Source organism: Saccopteryx leptura, chromosome 6 (assembly GCF_036850995.1).
Source record: "Saccopteryx leptura isolate mSacLep1 chromosome 6, mSacLep1_pri_phased_curated, whole genome shotgun sequence".
Lineage (NCBI taxonomy): Eukaryota > Metazoa > Chordata > Mammalia > Chiroptera > Emballonuridae > Saccopteryx > Saccopteryx leptura.
The window spans coordinates 6,144,424-6,161,693 of NC_089508.1; the positions used below are offsets into that span (position 1 = coordinate 6,144,424).

Sequence of the window (17,270 nt, forward strand, 5' to 3'; positions counted from 1 at the left end):
TATTACCCCAGCACTTAAGTTCCTGTCTGACTCTGAAGTATCTTCTCCACTGTATCTCGCTGACTTCATCTTGTGAGCATGGCAGCTGGTCGCACATTCCATAAGCATGTCCTGGGAGCCTGCACCCAGTCAGTCTGATTTGTATTTCAGCACAAGCTCCTGAACCGTAGCAAGCAGTGGGCGATGTGCTCAAGGCTCCTGCTGGAATAGATGCACCACAGAGGCAGGGGTTGGCCTGTGATGTCCGGGTACCTGGACCAGTGAGCGCTGGCGCTGGTAAGGACTCAGTAGTCGGCAACTGGAGGAGACACCTGCTGTGTGGGGCCTGGAGTCAGTCATGACTGAGTTCACAGTGTCAGCGCTGGACACAGCTGAGGGCTGGGTAGGCACTACCTTCTTGGAGAGGCTGCCCTAGGACTCATAAGCACCATGAGAACATGACAATGGACCATGTCAGGTTTGCATGGGAAACAAGTAATCCTAAGCCAACCTCATTGGCCAGTTTTTCTTTTGAATTTAAAGGGGGTGTTTAATCTCAGCAAGACCCTCATCCTGGAGTTGTGAGAGTGTGCCATCTGGATGTGGTTCCAGGTAGTGGGTGGCATCAGGCTGCGGCGACGCCTTTATGGCCTGCTCGCGGGTCTCTGCCTGGCCCTGTCCTGCCTGGTGCCCTGTCCTGCCTGCTCTTGGGTCTCTGCCTGGCCCTGTCCTGCCTGACCCTGTCCTGCCTGGCTCTGTCCTGCCTGCTCGCGGGTCTCTGCCTGGCCCTGTCCTGCCTAACCCTGTCCTGCCTGACCCTGTCCTGCCTGCTCGCGGGTCTCTGCCTGGCCCTGTCCTGCCTGGCCCTGTCCTGCCTGCCCTGTCCTGTCTGACCCTATCCTGCCTGCTCGCGGGTCTCTGCCTGGCCCTGTCCTGCCTGGCCCTGTCCTACCTGGCCCTGTCCTGTCTGACCCTATCCTGCCTGCTCGCGGGTCTCTGCCTGGCCCTGTCCTGCCTGGCCCTGTCCTGCCTGACCCTATCCTGCCTGACCCTGTCCTGCCTGGCCCTGTCCTGCCTGACCCTGTCCTGCCTGACCCTGTCCTGCCTGCTCGCGGGTCTCTGCCTGCCCTGTCCTGCCTGCTGCCCTGTCCTTCCTGCTGCTCTGTCCTTCCTGGTGTCCTGTCCTGTCTAGCCCTGTTGTCAGAATAGAGACGAAGACCCAGAGGCTTGCCGATCCTATTCTGGGTGATGGAAGCCTGAGGAGCCGTTTTCTGAAGGAGACAGCCTGGCTCTGTTCAGAAAGCTCTCTGGCTCTGGAAGAGTGCAGTTTAACAGGAATGATCTGGAACACAGATCAGGCCCTTTTGAGTTTAAGTTGTAAATCCATTCAAGACAAAATGTTAGAAAATGCACAGTACTGCCTGACCTGGGGTGGCACAGTGAATCAAGCGTCAACCTGGAATGCTGAGGTCACAGGTTCAAAAACCTGGGCTTGCCCGGTCAAGGCACATATGGGAGTTGACACTTCCTGCTCCTCCCACCTTCTCTCTCTGTCTCTCTCTGTCTCTTTCTCTCTTTTCTCTAAAATGAATAAATAAAAATTAAAAAATAATTTTAAAAAAGGAAAATACACAGTAGCTTAAGGAGGAAGATGAAAGTTTTATTTATTCCAGTTAGCTGGGCTTCAGGGACTTAGAATCTCAGTGGGAAGCTCTGGACAAAGATGAGGCCAGGAACCTCCACCTTTGAAAGTCAGCTTCTCCCGACTGTGTTTTGCTGTCGCTCGTGTGTGTGCCATCTGTGCGTGCAGGGAGCAGGAGTTAGATAGCAGGGTCCTACTGTTCTCCTGCGGGCAGTAAACCCAGGTCCTGGACTTAACTCGAGGGAGTGTAAGTCACCTGGGAACTGTTTTAAAAATGGTGTTTCCTGGGCCACCCACTCAGGACCTGTGCGTCTGGATGCAGCACACCCGGAGGACAGCGTCCTGGGCCTCGGGGCCTTGGGGGAGCAGCGTGCTTGGTATTGGAGCCTGCCTGGAATAGCTTACAATTTCTTTTACGCTTTTCAGTTTTCATCTGTTTCAAGGAACAGAAACAGGTGTACAGAATTGAAGAGACCAAAATAAATCCAGAAGCATGTAAGGTAGGCTGTGTGGGGGCCTTCCGATGGCCTACTTTTCATACATCGGTCTGGAAGTGGAAACCACTCAGATGGGTCTCTGTGCAGGATCTGGACGCTCAGGACTCCCGTGCAGAAGCCCCTCACTGTTAGCACAGTTAACGCGCTAGCACCTGCGTTCAGTGCACACAGCACGTTCTACAGAACCCGGGTCTCCAACAGCTATAGGTCTGGGGCTGGAGTAGAATATTAGTTCTCAGGTGACTGAGTGGACGCTTAGTGTAAGTGGGGGCACAGGGACAGAATGATCTCACCTCCTTCATGACAGTCACAAAGTAGACTTGGTGCCCCTCATCCTAAGCAGTTCCTCCTGCCCCTGATTTGAGGAGAATCAAGGCGTTTTGTCCCCTTGAGTTTCCTTGGCTTCCCTCCATCCTTCTCAGAATCTGCCCTTGTCTCCCCCACTTCCTTCCTGGGTCCAGACCAGCCCTTCCCGGGGCCCTTGGCAGGGTGATGCCCGCGTGCCTTGTCCTTCCACGCACACCTCTTCCTGTGCGTCTCTTTTTCCTGCCAGTGTGTTCATTTTCTCTTTCCTGGGAGGCAGAACGTCACTAACATCTGCTGACTGACAGGCCTGGAGTGCTGGTGTCATGGGCAGAGACAGGTCACCCACGTCACACCAGCCCCCCCCTCCCCTCCCTCCTCTCCCCTCCCCATTCCTCACTCCCCACCCCCTACTTCCTCCACTCCTGTTTTGATTCATCCTGTGGTTGATGACTTTCCCTAAAGAAAGCTCTCTTGTCACTTGCATTAACATAACCGGTGTCTACTAAATTGAACTAGTTTCTGGAAGGTTAGTAACTTATGGATGACCTCCCAGGCACAGCTAACCTGTCTTCACTTCACAGGTGAGGGAACAGACCAGGTGGGTGGAGGCTGCCCCAGAGCCCTGCCCCATGCAAAGCTCCCTCCTCCGCAGGCCCCCCGGGCACCGGCAGCTTCAGGCCCGTTCAGCCCCTGCCTCCTTCCCTTCCCCACTGGGCTTCCCCAAACAAGCCCACCCTTCTCCTGCACTGCCCTTTCTGCTGCTCTCTGTGTGGGACACTTTCTTCCTACCCTTCCTGGAAAAACCTGCCTGTAGTTAGAGACCTCACTCACATGTCACCTCCATGAGTCTCTTCCCAACAATGTCTGTAACTGCTTTGTAGTTCCAGCACACGTCATTTATTCTGGTGTGACATGCCATGCTTTGCCCATTGGACTCCCTGCGATGACCGTGTTAGCTCCTCGTGAGTGGGCAGCCCATCAGGCTGTGGCCCCGCAGTGCGGTGTGCGGAGCAGGCGCTCGGCAGCATCTGGTGGCGGTGCGGACCGGGCCGTGCCACAGTGCGCTGCGGGTGCACTCCGCAGAACCAGCGCCTTGGAGGGGACTGGGCGCCTCTGGGCTCTAGGAAATGAGAGCTGCTCTACTCTGGTCATTTTTCTGAGATTGATCAAAACCTTTCTAAAAGTTTCTCAACTCCTGTTCCTATTTTTTGCAGGTATGTTTCATTTTGTAGTTTTGCCGAGTATCTCAGTAAATACGACATTTATCTCATTATGTCCTGTTTTTTAATGGATCTATGTTATAAGCATAGTTGGGAGGCTGGAAGATGTGATTATTTTGGCCATCGTATAACGGTTGCCTTATTCCCACTGAAAGTCTGTGGGCGTTTTCTAGTCTAATTTCTGTGTCTGTCCAAAGGCATGTTTTGTCAGCATGTGTGCCCCTTAAGTGACTGAGTAACTTGAAGTACTTAGCCTTAACTTTCAACCCAAAAGGTCAGTTTGCAGAATGACCACACTTGTGGAAGTTAGCACAGTAATAGGAGTGTGGTGGGGAAAGTGCCCCTTCCAGGCCTCACCCCTTCCGGGGGAACTATCAGGACCAGCCACTGCACCATCAGAAGGGGCTGTCACCACCTGCTCCTGTCAGCGGGCCCCACCCACTGTGTGAGTGTGGCATGTTGGGGCGTGTGTGTGCGTGACAAGGTGAGGGACATCACATGAAAAGGAAGAGCGTGGACGGCCTCTGCCCATGTTGGCCTGCTGGGCTGCAGGTGGGCATGGGGAGGCTGGGTTGGCCCTGAACCTGAGATCACAGCCGAGTGCCACCTTCCTGGTCAGGAGCCACTGCCCTTGTATGAATTCACATGTGCTTCCAAGATGCCCCTCTTTTTTTTTTTAAATGGCTGATTTAAAAAACTCTTCACCTTGGTCAGTGATCACTACAGTGTGTGTGGTCTCCTGCTTCTCCAAACTCCTCTTGTGATTTCCAGGGGAAACGGGAAGCAGACACCGTCCTGTGTCTGACAGGTTCTGTGGGAGCGCCCTGGGCTCCCTTTGCCTGGCCCTCCTCCCTCTGCTGACCCCAGCGGTGCCAGACAGGAAGCCACGTGAGGGCAGAGCCATTGCCCTCTGCTGACCGGCCTTCTGTTCCGGGCCAGCCTTTCACTCAGGAGTGGGTGGGTGGGTGAGGGGGTGAGTGAGTGAACGCCACAGAGCAACTTGAGTGATTTCATAGGGTTTGAGGTAAGTGCTGGGCGGCATTGTGCAGACTGTGTGTCACCAATTCTGCAGTCACTAGAGGTCACCTGAAGGTTTGAAGGAAGAGGCATCTTAAGTTGTCTTAGGGTTTGCTGAAGGGACTCAGTGGGGGGAGGTGGTAAGTCATTCTCATTTGGAAAGTAACACCAAATGTTTGTTATGAAAATTGGGGGAAACTATTTTCACATCAGGATTTTTTTGGGATAAATAAGATTACTTCCAGATTTTGAAGCTTTTTTTTTTAGAAATTAAAGAATGAATAGAAAAACAAACAAAAAATGGTTATTTTGCCAAACGCAGTCTTAAAAATTTTTTGTATGGTAATTGAATTTATTGGGGTGACATTGGTTAATAAAATTATATAGGTTTCAGGTGTACAGTTCTATAATTTGAGCATAGAGTCTTAATTGACAGAGCTAATGATCTAGAAAAACCTATGTTGAAAATGTCACCTTATTATCTGTGTCTGGAAGTACAGATGGGGAAACAGATTTTTTCTTTTTGCAGTAACTTCATTAAGTGTTTAGGAAAAGTTCTCTTCTACACCATCTTCCCCAGCCTGATGAGTCAGAGACTGAATCTAAACTCCGCCTGTCTCGTGTCTCTTACAAAGAGCCTACAGTTGTCCTTTCCTGACAGAGCCACGTCCTCCTCACTGTTCCCTTCCTCAGCTCTGCTCGCGGCAGCATGTCCGGTGTCGGTCAGCTCGGACACGAGTCAGACCTTAGCCTCGCCAGAGCGGCACATCCTCGCGCTCCTGACCTGTCCCCCGGCTCCGAGGCAGCCCCAGTCCCTCTGTCCTCTCCTGAGCAAACTAAGACTGCCTAGTGAGAACTTGTCCCGTCACGCGGTTTCTTTTTGTCTTGACTGCGTTAGTCTCTGTGGGATAGAGCCCTCCTGGTAGCCCAGGTGGGCCTAGGCGTGGCAGGCACCTGGGACATTGCTCTGGGCACTGTCTCTTCATTCCCAGGCTTTTCCTCTGCCCTGGTTTTAGCTCCTTGGTTTGCAGAACCTCCCTGTGACTCTGAGACAAGTCCTGTCTGCCTTCTGTTTTTAACCACAGCTTTGATTAAGAATATTTCACGCTCAGCCCCGGTCCTCCCCTCTGCCCTGCCAGTTGGTGGCCAGCCCTCGGGTGGGTCTGGGGCCACCATTTACTGATTCCAGGGCTGTCTCTGCCCGGTCTCCGCGCCCTCCCTGACTCTCAATCTTATCCTTGCAGCTTGTTCTTCCCAGGCTTGTCACACTGCCGTTCCTGTCCCCTGAATGTAGGTGGTCCCCCAGTTTCAGGACTTTGGGTTAGGAGTTAGACCTGGTTTTCAAAACCCACTTCTGCAGTCTTTTCTCATCTGTGACTATAATCAAAAGTCACCTTATATCAAAAGTGATGTAAGTCAGTGTGTTGGATTTCTTGCTTTCTGTTCCCGGTGAACAGTTTAATATAGATCTGTTTTATAGGTAGTGCAGTAAAGAGATGCACTGATTAAACTATTCTTTCATGGACAGTTTGTTTCTTTGTATTGTCTGCTCCAACAAAATCGTATTATTCTTAGAATGTGAGATAGTATTTTCCTTAATAAAAACAAGAATAAAATTAATTTTATATCTATTGATCAGCATATCATTTAATTAAGAAGTTATAAGGCCAAAAAAATTGTTTTTGAAAGACAGGAAGGGAGAGAGATGAGAAGCATCAACTTGTACATGGTTGTGTCACTTTAGTTGTTCATTGAGCTTCTCATATGTGTCTTGACTAGGTGGCTACAGCAGAGCGAGTGACCCCTCGCTCAAGCCAGTGGTCATGGGGTCACGTCTGTGATCTGACACTCAAGCTAATGACACCGGGTCAAGCTGGTGAGCCTGTGCTCAAGCTGGCGACCTCGGGGTTTCGAACCTGGGTCCTCCTCAGTGTCCAAGGTTCATTGTGCTACTACTGGTCAGGTGCCAAAATGTAATTTTTATGGGAAAGGAAGTAGCCCTGGTCGGATAGCTAGGTTGGTTAGAGCATCCTCCTGAAGCGCAGAGGTTGCTGGTTTGATCCCTGGTCAGGGCACATCCAGTAACAGAGTGATTTTCCTGTCTCTTTTCTCCCTGTCCCTCCCCCCCCCCCCCAAATCAATCAATTAAATAAAAGACAAAGTAGTCAGACTGACATTTTCTGATGTGTGCCGCCCGCTCTCCTAAGCTGGAGGCCAGTTGAAGGGCGGTGCGAGCCTGCGCAGTCTGGCCCTTTCTTCTCTTGATTTTACACCTGTGCAGTTTCAAGGTTAGACTGGCTTTAACAACACTTTACAGAAGAATTTTTCTTTATGATTTCTTTTGATTATTTTAATTAAAAAATTTTTTTTAGTGAGAGGAGGGACGGTAGAGAGGGACTCCTGCATGTGCCTCTATCGGAATCCACCCTGCATGTCCACCAGGGGGCGATGCTCTGCCCATCTGGGTCCCTTGCTCCATGTCTCAGCAACAGAGCCATTTTTTAGCGCCTGAGGCTGAGGCCGTGGAGCGATCCTTAGTGCCTGAGGCCAACTCACTTGAACCAATCAAGTCGTAGCTGCGGGAGAATAGGGAGAGAATAAAAGAGAGAGAGAGAGAGAGGGGGGGGACAGGGGTAGAGAAGTAGATGAAAGCTTCTCCTGTGTGCCCTGACTGGGAATCAAACCTGGGACATTGACACGCTGAGCCAACCAGCCAGGGCCTAAGATTTCTTTTATAGTTTTTCCTAAGAAGTTTTAAAAATGAGAAAAGACACAATAAGCATTGATGACTTTTTAGGGCCTGCTTTTATTCTTACTGTTTTTACTTTTATGTTTTGGGTGGTACAGTAGTGTTTTGGGGTGTTTTTTTTTTTTTTAATAGAGACAGAGAGAGGGATAGATAGGGACAGACAGACAGGAACGGAGAGAGATGAGAAGCATCAATCATCAGTTTTTCGTTGTGACACCTTAGTTGTTCATTGATTGCTTTCTCATATGTGCCCTGACTGCGGGCCTTCAGCAGACCGAGTAACCCCTTGCTCGAGCCAGCGACCTTGGGTCCAAGCTGGTGAGCTTTTGCTCAAACCAGATGAGTCCACACTCAAGCTGGCAACCTCAGGGTCTTGAACCTGGGTCCTCGGCATCCCAGTCCGTTGCTCTACCCACTGCGCCACCACCTGGTCAGGCAAGTAGTGCTTGAAAGAATTTTGAGACCTATTTTAGATTCCTAGTGAACTGAGAGAGGGAATGTTTTATCAAGTGAAGATGAATATAAGATAATGAAAAAGAAAGCTCTCAGCTACTCCACCCAAAGGTACAGACATTTTCAGTGGCATTTGGTTAGTTAAGTGACTGACTTTTACTGTGATAACATTCTGTTTTGACTCAAATATAACCCTAGAATTAAGATCACTGCAGTTTTAATGGAGTTATTTTTCCCAGCGGTTCTAAAATATTTGTTTTATTTATCAACTCTCAGGATAATACATTTGAAAGTTCTTTTTTCAGAGAAGTTACCGAGACTTTTCTGAGTGGCAGCTCTGTATCGGTGACTTGATGTTATAACCCGTGAAGTGCAGTTACCCTGTGTTTGCATCCTCTACACCTCTCTTCCCCCTCGCTTGGAACATTTGTAATTCCACTCCCCCCCCAGTGACCAGAGAGAGAGTTGGGCATTTCCCCTGTGGAGCCTTGGAGCACAGAGTAAGGATGGGAAGTAGAGAGGAGGGGGGACCGAGTAGTCCTGAGGTGGAGAAGGGACCAGCTGTGTCCTCAGACTCCGCCCACACAGTACTGCAGGGGCTGTGTTCTCAGACACGGGTCATCACCCACCTCCCTGTGACCTGCAGCCAGAGGAGGTGCAGCAGGGCCCTTTACCCTAGTTTCCGTTGTCACTGGGATTTACTCGGGGCAGCTGGTGACCAAGTAGCACATTGTGAAGCACGGATATTCCCACGGCGTGCCTGTGACTGGACACTCGAAGGCTCACACACCTGTGGGTCCCCCTGAATCAGTTGGGGTGCCTTCCTATGTCAGTGGCTGGCCCGCCTTTGTCCGAACCCCAGATCTGACACATAGGTGCTCAGGGCCGTGGTCCACCCCTGCCGCGCACAGCTTTACTCTGTCCGCTTCCTTTAGGTCGAGGGGCACGGCGTCGAATGGGCAAAGGTTCGTTTCCCGAGCCGCCTGACACCTGGGAGCGTTGAAAGTGGCCAAGGAGACGTCAGAACTGGGAGAGAAGGCTGCTTCTTGATTGATTAAGCTGTGGGGGATCTCCGAGGCTGTTCAGCGTTACCATGGAAATTCCAGAAAACAGAATATCTGAGGTTGTTGGGACACCAATGTGACATAATTCAAGAGAAGAAAGGACCAGAAAGTCAATTGCAAGCACTCCTGTGCTTTACACTGTGAAGGGAAGGAGTGTGCCTCGCTGTGGGTTCTGTCCTTACGAGCCTCCTGGGACCAGGGTCCTTCGCGTCCTCTTGCTGAAGCTCCAGAGAGCTTTCTTCCACCCAAGCCCTGGCAGTTCCTTTCCCGGGACGGCGGGTTATTTGCCTGCTCCAAATGCCAGTCACCCCGTCAGGAGATGGGCTTCATAATGGCGGTGAGAATGCCGTCCTCTGAAGGACAGGTGTGGCTAATTTAACCAGAGGCCAAGTCTTTATTCCAAGCCAGTAAAATCTACGCTAGCTGAAGTGGAAAGTAAATACTGTGGAGCCTATAATAAATAATTCTTGCTTGCTTTTTTGATAGATATGTTCTTTTAAAACAGTAACTGTCTTTACCATTCTGTTTACTTCTAGTATCTGATAAGTTTGAGGGGTTGCAAGAATAGGTACCTTATGAGTAAGTATGGTCACTGGTGGGATTGGCCCTCGTCTTCCTGCAGACCAGACCAGAGAAGGGGTTGGTTCATGGTTTAGAGTCCTTACGTTTCTCAGCAGATTGAGGTATTTTGCACTAGGATGTGTCAAAAGACAAAGAAACAAAGGATTTAAGAGCTTAAAAGAAGATAGAGGTTGCTTATCTGGACCCTTTTTATTTGAGGAAATAGAGGCTCAGGGCCGGGTGACCTGAGGCGACCGAGGCAGGAAGTGACGGGCTGACATTTCACAGATGCGTGCTCCGTGAGGTGAGCTGGAGGGTGGCGAGGGAAATGGTGACTGTTTCCTTCAGGGGACTGGTGGGCTCAGTGCTTTTTGCTCCTCTTTGGATTCTTAAAATAGAGGAGACTTTCTCAAGTATGTTGAAAGATAGAGTAGGGGAAGAAAAAAGAAGATTCTCTGAGCCCTAGATGGTGGGAAAAGACTCTGTTCATAAAGATGGAAGACAGAGAAACACACCGAAGCTTTCTCGGGAAGCTGTGGGAAGTGCCCTTGCCAGGGTGCCCGTGGGCAGAGCTTGCCGATGGGCCTCTGGGACCAGGTGACCCCGGCTTGTGATCTGATTGCAGCCGATTACCTGGTTATGGGGTCCTACCTCTCATCACCTTTGGCGTCACGGTGGTTTGGGCAGTCGTCACTTCCTTTATTCTTACCTGTCATTCAGGCCAATATGGGTCCAGAGAGGAAATCTAAGTCCACCAGGTGGCAGCTCCCATCTCTATGCAGGGAACAGAGCACAAGTGTTTTTCTTCTTACTTGGATGGAGGAAGAGCATTTCTTTGAAGGAGGACCATGTGAGGCATTAGGAATTCTCTGGTGGTCAAAAAAGATGTGGTCTCCGCCTCACTGAGCATGCCTACTGGGAGAAAGGAGCATTAATGAAAGGTGCAGTCGCACACATGGTCTCTCTCTCTCTCTCTCTCTCTCTCTCTCTCTCCCCCCCCCCTCCTCCCCCCCCTCCTTCTCTCTCCCCCTCTCTCTCCCTCTCCTGAGGTAGCAAGCTGAGGTCAGCCTGGAGAAGACAGGCACAGGGCTGGGAGCGTATAGAGTTACCAGGGTGGTCGGGGAAGGTGGCGCAGAAGAGGGGGACCTGAGCTGTGACTGCTCGCATCATCTTTCTCAGTCACTTACCTGACTGCGCTAGGCAGAACCCCCGGAGAGAGGTGACGAGTCTCTGTCCGCCTGTCATGGCACCTAGCACAGTGCCTTCCACTTTAGAGACAGTCAGTAAATAAAAAATTTATTGGGGGAATTAGTTTCTAGTCCTAACCTGCCTTCAACTTGTCTCTGAGACAGTAAATATTTGTTGAGTGAATAAATAATTGACAGTCGAAATGTTGATTGATTACGACTCCGTTTGGCTTATAGCTGATTGTCCATCTTCAGGGTGTACAAATGGTAACCAGCCAAGTTGTGGACTGCGTGTCTTTTGTAGTGTTTCAACAAATTCAGTGAATTTAGGCTGGACTTAGTAGATTTCAATGTCTTCCAATGAAAAACAATTCTTCCATCTTAAAGTAATTTTATAAATTTATTGAGCCATGTTGATATTTTGCCACTAATATCATTTTCTTAATTAAAATTTTTTATTATAGGTAATACACATTTGTTATAGAAAAATTATATATGAAAAATTAAACAATTTAAATTTAATGTGTATTGATGTATTTATTTGATTGTATTGAGTGAATTTGAAGGACTTTATGATGGAAGATTCCCTGAAGAGTTGGATGTAATCTGTGTTTAAAAATAAAAGTCTTAAAAATTGATTTTTTCCCCTCAAGAGCCAAATTCATGAACCATGCTTTGATTCCGATTTATGGTCATCAACACTAAATTCTAGGTTCAGTTGATATTTTCAATCTGTCATTGTGTTAAACTGTGTTCTGTCCGCTTCGCGGGTGAAATGCGCGCAGGAGGGCTGGCCGACCGGGAAGCGTGCTGACCGCCGCACACACGGCGCCCAGCGGGCTCCCAGTGGGCTCCCAGTGTGCTCCCAGCGGGCTCCCAGTGTGCTCCCAGCGGGCTCCCAGTGTGCTCCCAGTGGGCTAGCTCCCAGTGTGCTCCCAGCGGGCTCCCAGCGTGCTCCCAGCGGGCTCCCAGCGTGCTCCCAGCGGGCTCCCAGCGGGCTCCCAGCGTGCTCCCAGCGGGCTCCCAGCGTGCTCCCAGCGGGCTCCCAGTGAGCTCCCAGCGTGCTCCCAGCGGGCTCCCAGCGTGCTCCCAGCGGGCTCCCAGCGGGCTCCCAGTGAGCTCCCAGCGGGCTCCCAGCGTGCTCCCAGCGTGCTCCCAGCATGCTCCCAGTGTGCTCCCAGCGGGCTCCCAGTGAGCTCCCAGTGGGCCCGCCTCGCAGGGGCCTCAGCGCTGCTGCTGTTCCTTTTGTAGAATACAGTATTTAGGAGTCGTTTCTATGAACTGAGCCACTTTTGTTTTTTGTATATGTAAACACCTCATCAGAGGTGATTATTAAATGTTGTATTCAACTTGGTTAACCTGCAAGACTCAGTCTAGATAGAAATGAGTATTTTTTGAAAAGTAAAGATCTGATTCTGAGAGGTGTTTGTGTCTTAGAGGCCATTTATGTGTTCTAATGAATTTCTTTTGAGGATTTTTTAGGTAATATCTCTTCATATATATGGATGTTTATCTTTATTTTTTAAAATGCTTCCTGTTAGATGTAAAAGAAACACACACAAGGAAACAACTTGAACTCAAATGTATTTGTTCCTGTCCAGAGCTATTAACATTTCAGAGCTTGCTCCCAGGCTAGCTGTTTCTGAGTTAGGAATTCACATAATAATGAGCTCTGCTTATTTTGGTTTTCCACAAAGGTTTGTTGTCTGAGCTTAAAATAAGGCGGCAGCTGATTTGTGTGACACACGTGAGCCGTTTGTGCAGTGTGAGCGCGTGTCCGCGCCGCGCCTTCCTGATCAGCTGGCGGGATTTGCATGCCGTCCAGCAGCCATCTTCTCCTGTACTTTATTAAATATCTGTCAATTATAAATATCAAGGTTTTACATTAATGTCAAGACAGTGCATCAAAAATTCATGGAATATGTGACTTTTTCCAAGGGTATTTAATACTTAATGCATTTGTGTCATTTTTCTTTCCAGAGATATTGACAGGTTTTATTAAGTGTTTGTTAGGGAGATTTCATTTCTATCAAGGGACTATAAAGAGAAGCTGCATGCTAAATCAATTTTTTAGAGCCAGAATATTGTTCATTTTTTCATCTTCAAGCTCTTGTAATCCATAGGTTTTATGTAAATTTCTTCTTGGTTTATTTTTGTTTTACGTGAGTGATAGTTCAAGACAGAACTTTAATAAGGATCAAATATGCTGACTGTAGTGGTTTTTAATTTCCTTAAGCATAGCTACCAGACCCATGCAATATGGTAAATTCTTCAAAATGTCATACTTACATATTTAGCAATATTACTTCTTTTTATTGAAGCCAAACAAATGATTTTAGATATTAATCTTCCCCAAACATAGTGATTATTTTGTACTCGGTACAATATTACTGCGCCTTGTCTGGGATCCCTGCAAGAGAAGGGCGTGGCGGAGGCTCTGCTGCGTGGCCGGCCCAGCTCGGCACGGAAAGCACAGGCCTCCTCTGAAAGCAAGCTCTTCGGGGCTTCAAGTCGATGATGAGCTTTGGCAATTGTTAATTTCTCTCTCTCTCTCTCTCTCTCTCTCTCTCTCTCTTTTTTTTTTTGTCAGAGAGAGGGATAGATAGGGACAGACAGACAAGAACGGAGAGAGATGAGAAGCATCGATCATCAGTTTTTTGTTACGACACCTTAGTTGTTCATTGATTGCTTTCTCATATGTGCCTTGACCACGGGCCTTCAGCAGACCAAGTAACCCCCTTGCTCAAGCCAGTGACCTTGGGTCCAAGCTGGTGAGCTTTTTGCTCAAACTAGATGAGCCTGCACTCAAGCTGGTGACCTTGGTGTCTCGAACCAGAGTCCTCTGCATCCCAGTCCAATGCTCTGTCCACTGCGCCACCACCTGGTCAGGCGCAATTGTTCATTTTTCCAACTGCAAATGCTTATAATGCTCAAGAAAGTGAAAATATCAGTCACTTAAAAAGTCTGCAGGAAATGTGTAGTAGTTTTTCAGCCTGTATTTAAGGGGATGGAAGGTGGGCAGGATCTGGTGCCACGGCGACCTGGTGGCCTCCCCTCCGCTGGGTCTCTGACAGTACCAGACACCCCCTCTCCCATTCCATGTGTGTCTCCCCGTCCAGCTGCAACTTAGGCCACACAGAGGAAGCTTGCTGTTTTAATTTCTGTGTTTGTTATTGAAATACAGGTTGGTAATGTCTTGCCGGAGAAGGCGCATCACGATAAACAGAAAACCCTTACAGGATTTTGTCCTAGAAAGTAAGGAATGTTCAGTTCTCCCTTTAAAATAGGAGCTTGGAGATGTTCATCTAAGAACATTTTAGGAACTTTCAGGCAACTTCAGGTTCAGGTGACAGTTTTTACAACACATTTTTTTAAACCTTAGTATTCCACAGGGAAAAACAGCATAGTCTTTAAACAAACACACAAACAAACAAAATATCATTCTATCTAGTGCTTAAAAAAAAAATCACTCTGTCCAGAGCTTCAACACAGTGTTTAGAAGAGACATCTTATTTTTGTTCGTTTTTTCAGGACCTGTGAAAATACTTCTTAAGGTTAAAATGTTTTTCACGTGCAGATCTTTTCTAACCTTTGAATGTTTCAAGGTCCTTATAAGACTATTACATAATAATTTTGAAGGTAGGATGGGTCATTGGAGAAACCCAATTTGCCTGAGTGAATCCTTGGAAGCGTGGCCGTTCTCGGTTAACCGAGTTTTGGTTTAGTTGAACACAGGTTGCTCTGACGGCCTTGCCCTGGCCTGCCTGCCAGCTATCTGCCCTGACACCAGTAGGTGGCGATAGTGTCTCAGCAGTGAGAGCCGTGCATTTTTCTGTACTGTCACATTGTGCTTAATTCAAGTGCGCGTGTCTGGCGGGACAGCTTTTGTACCAGAATTACGTACTGTAGGCACACCTTACTTTTCTTAAGCCTATAAGAACTATTTCTAACAGATTCTGCAAATATTCCATAACCCTGCAGCCAAAAGAACCTTAATCTGAAGAAAGCGTTTGCCCATTTTTTTTTGAGTTTTCTTTACAACTGCATAAGACTGAGTATTAACTCCTGTTTTCGGTAAGAAATGTATACAAATAACAGGAAGAGAAACGTTCTGCAGAGTGAATTTTTCATCATCTTAGTCCTTGCGGAGGTCACCGTCTTTTGAATTGTTTCTGTAGTAACCAAAGCTGTGCAAAGATCTTTGAGTGTTAGAAGATTCTTTCTCAGGTTGTTTTGACATCGAAGCATTCCAGTTTCAAGAATTCTCATCTTTTCTCCTATTCAATAAGTCACACTTCTTTTGTGTGTGTGGGGGGAACGGATCACATTTTGAATACATATGGGATTTTAGCCTCGGCATCTACCATCTTTCAAAATACCATAGTGCATCCCACAGTCTAAATGAATTAAAACATTTTCAAGTAACAAGAGCAGCCTCCTGGAGTTTGTAAAGAGGCTGATGTGCGTGAATGTGAAGCTTTATTTTATTGTAAGCACAAGGACATGTTAGCAGGAGAATGTTTTGAGAGTTTTCTCTGGTACTTTTGATTATCATCTTAGTTTTGGGTAGGGGACAGGTTTTAGCGTCTGAATTTGTACTTTCATGAGGAAAAGCCTGCACACTGCTGTGCTTGGGTTCTGTGGTTCAGGAGAAGGCACCGGCAGGGCTCTGCCTCTCATTGTCGTAGGGGCGAGGCCGTGAGAAGCTGTCCCTGGGGTTCGCGGTCTTAGCTGTGGTTGACCGTGCGTGGTGTCAGTTCTTTCTAACCCCAAAGCTAGGTTCTCCTGATACTCCTATAGCAGCAGCCAGAAAACAGTGCCCAGGGCAACATGTAATTTTATGTCTCGATTTAAAAATATCTTCTTTAATTTCCTTTGTATTGTCACAACATTTAAAATCTATGTGAATCTGTTTTTGTATGTTGACTTTCCTTCCAAAGGGTTAAAACTGGGCTAAGGATTAGAGGAGGGGAGAAGTGGGCACCTGGGAGCTAACACCCAATTGGCAGCCTTTTGTAATATGTAATTTGCCTAAAATTGCGCACTGAGCACAAGCTTTTGTTTTCTAATTGATTTACGGTTTGCGCCACTTTTACCTCATCCGCTACTGTCCTGCACACAGTGCCAGCGAGTACATTACAGTGAGCGATGATAAATTACTGTGCACTTGTCATGCTAATGCGTCAAGAGTAAAAACTGCGTGCGACGTGGGCTTCATGCATTAACAGTGGGGCAGGCGCAGAGCCGCGGAGTTTCATTTGTGTCTCAGAAATCACCATTTGTTCATTTGATCACTCACTGCAATCTGTCTATCAGACTGTAATTGAAACTGAGGATTAAAATGATACTGTTACAGCTTTTAATTCCTTAATTGAGACAAAGTTTTTAAGTGCTTGAAATGTCTAATGCCAGGGAGAATGGGGGAGTGTTGTGAAGAGGGATTCTGAAATGTATAAAATTTTCTCGTAAGTGTGAAGTTTTGGATATTTTCGCCAAATGTTCTTTTGTCCAGAAGAATAAGTTAGTAAAATTTAAAAATGCCTACTGCTATTTTTTTAATCGTAAAATTGATTTTGTAGTTGCACGAAACGGTGTTTCTCCTGCTCGTCTGTCCCGGAGCCACACTGAGCATGTAGCTGATTCATTTGCACCTAACACATTGATTCCTCCAGATGATCTAAGTCAGAGATTACATGAGAGAACTTCCCATTCATTAAAGAGCCTTTGATTGTCCCTGTTACTGATGTACGAAGAGACTTGAAATCTGGGCACAGGGACACGCAGCACGCGATGGCGGAAGACACAAAGGAAGGCCAGCCAGCCAGACTCCCAGCGTGGGGGCTCCGGTTTCTGTCGGGTGGGCGTGCCTACCTCGTGTAAAGTCAGTCCACCTTAAATTTCATTCTGTGCTGTGGCCGTGGGTCCTCGTATCGAAAGAGGAAGAAGCAGATTTATGGCGGCTGCTGGGCACAACAAATTAAGTTGACAGTGATGTATGAGAGCATAATAGCATGATGATCCCTCGGCAGCGCGGCTGGACGCCTCCTGCTTCATTTGGCTCTTGTTAGGATCTGTTAGGCAGCTAAATAATGAAATTCTGCTGACTGATTTCTGTTTTCCCTTTTTCTCTTTTCACCTCTGCTTTCTGAAACTTCTAATTCCCAGACCCATCCTCATGCCAGCAAACTGCCCTTGAAGGATTCGTTCACTTATGAGGACTACAGGTTGGTGTGTGTGTGTGTGTGTGTGTGTGTGTGTGTGTGTGTGTGTGTGTGTGTGTTGGGGGCGGTTTCTAAGTGCATTTGTGATCTTGGAAGTGAGAAGTGCTTCAGTAAAAAGTGACCCGTGTGAGCATTTCAAAGCTCAGACAAAGCTAGTCTTTCAGAAGTTACATTGGACAGCTGGGATGGGTGTCATCATTCTCCCAGCCGTGGAGAAACTGCCACTCACCTGTAGCGGTCGGGGGCTTGCCGAGGCGCCAGGTGACACTGGAGATTAACGTTAGTGTGGGTGCTCGTGAGGGTATTTTTCTATTTAGAAAGACTGTTTTAGTGTGAAGTGCAACTTCATTTTGAACAAAAGATTTCATTCACTG

General features: G+C 47.9%; 1 protein-coding gene across 1 annotated transcript in view; it reads left to right on the forward strand.

The window, feature by feature from the left end:
* The window catches only part of SETD3 (SET domain containing 3, actin N3(tau)-histidine methyltransferase), a 64,779-nt gene that overhangs the window by 34,668 nt on the left and 12,841 nt on the right, over positions 1-17,270 (forward strand). The window contains exon 7 of the mRNA XM_066342257.1: positions 16,841-16,899. Coding sequence (XP_066198354.1) covers positions 16,841-16,899 — 59 coding nt within the window. The remainder of the gene's footprint in view (positions 1-16,840; positions 16,900-17,270) is intronic.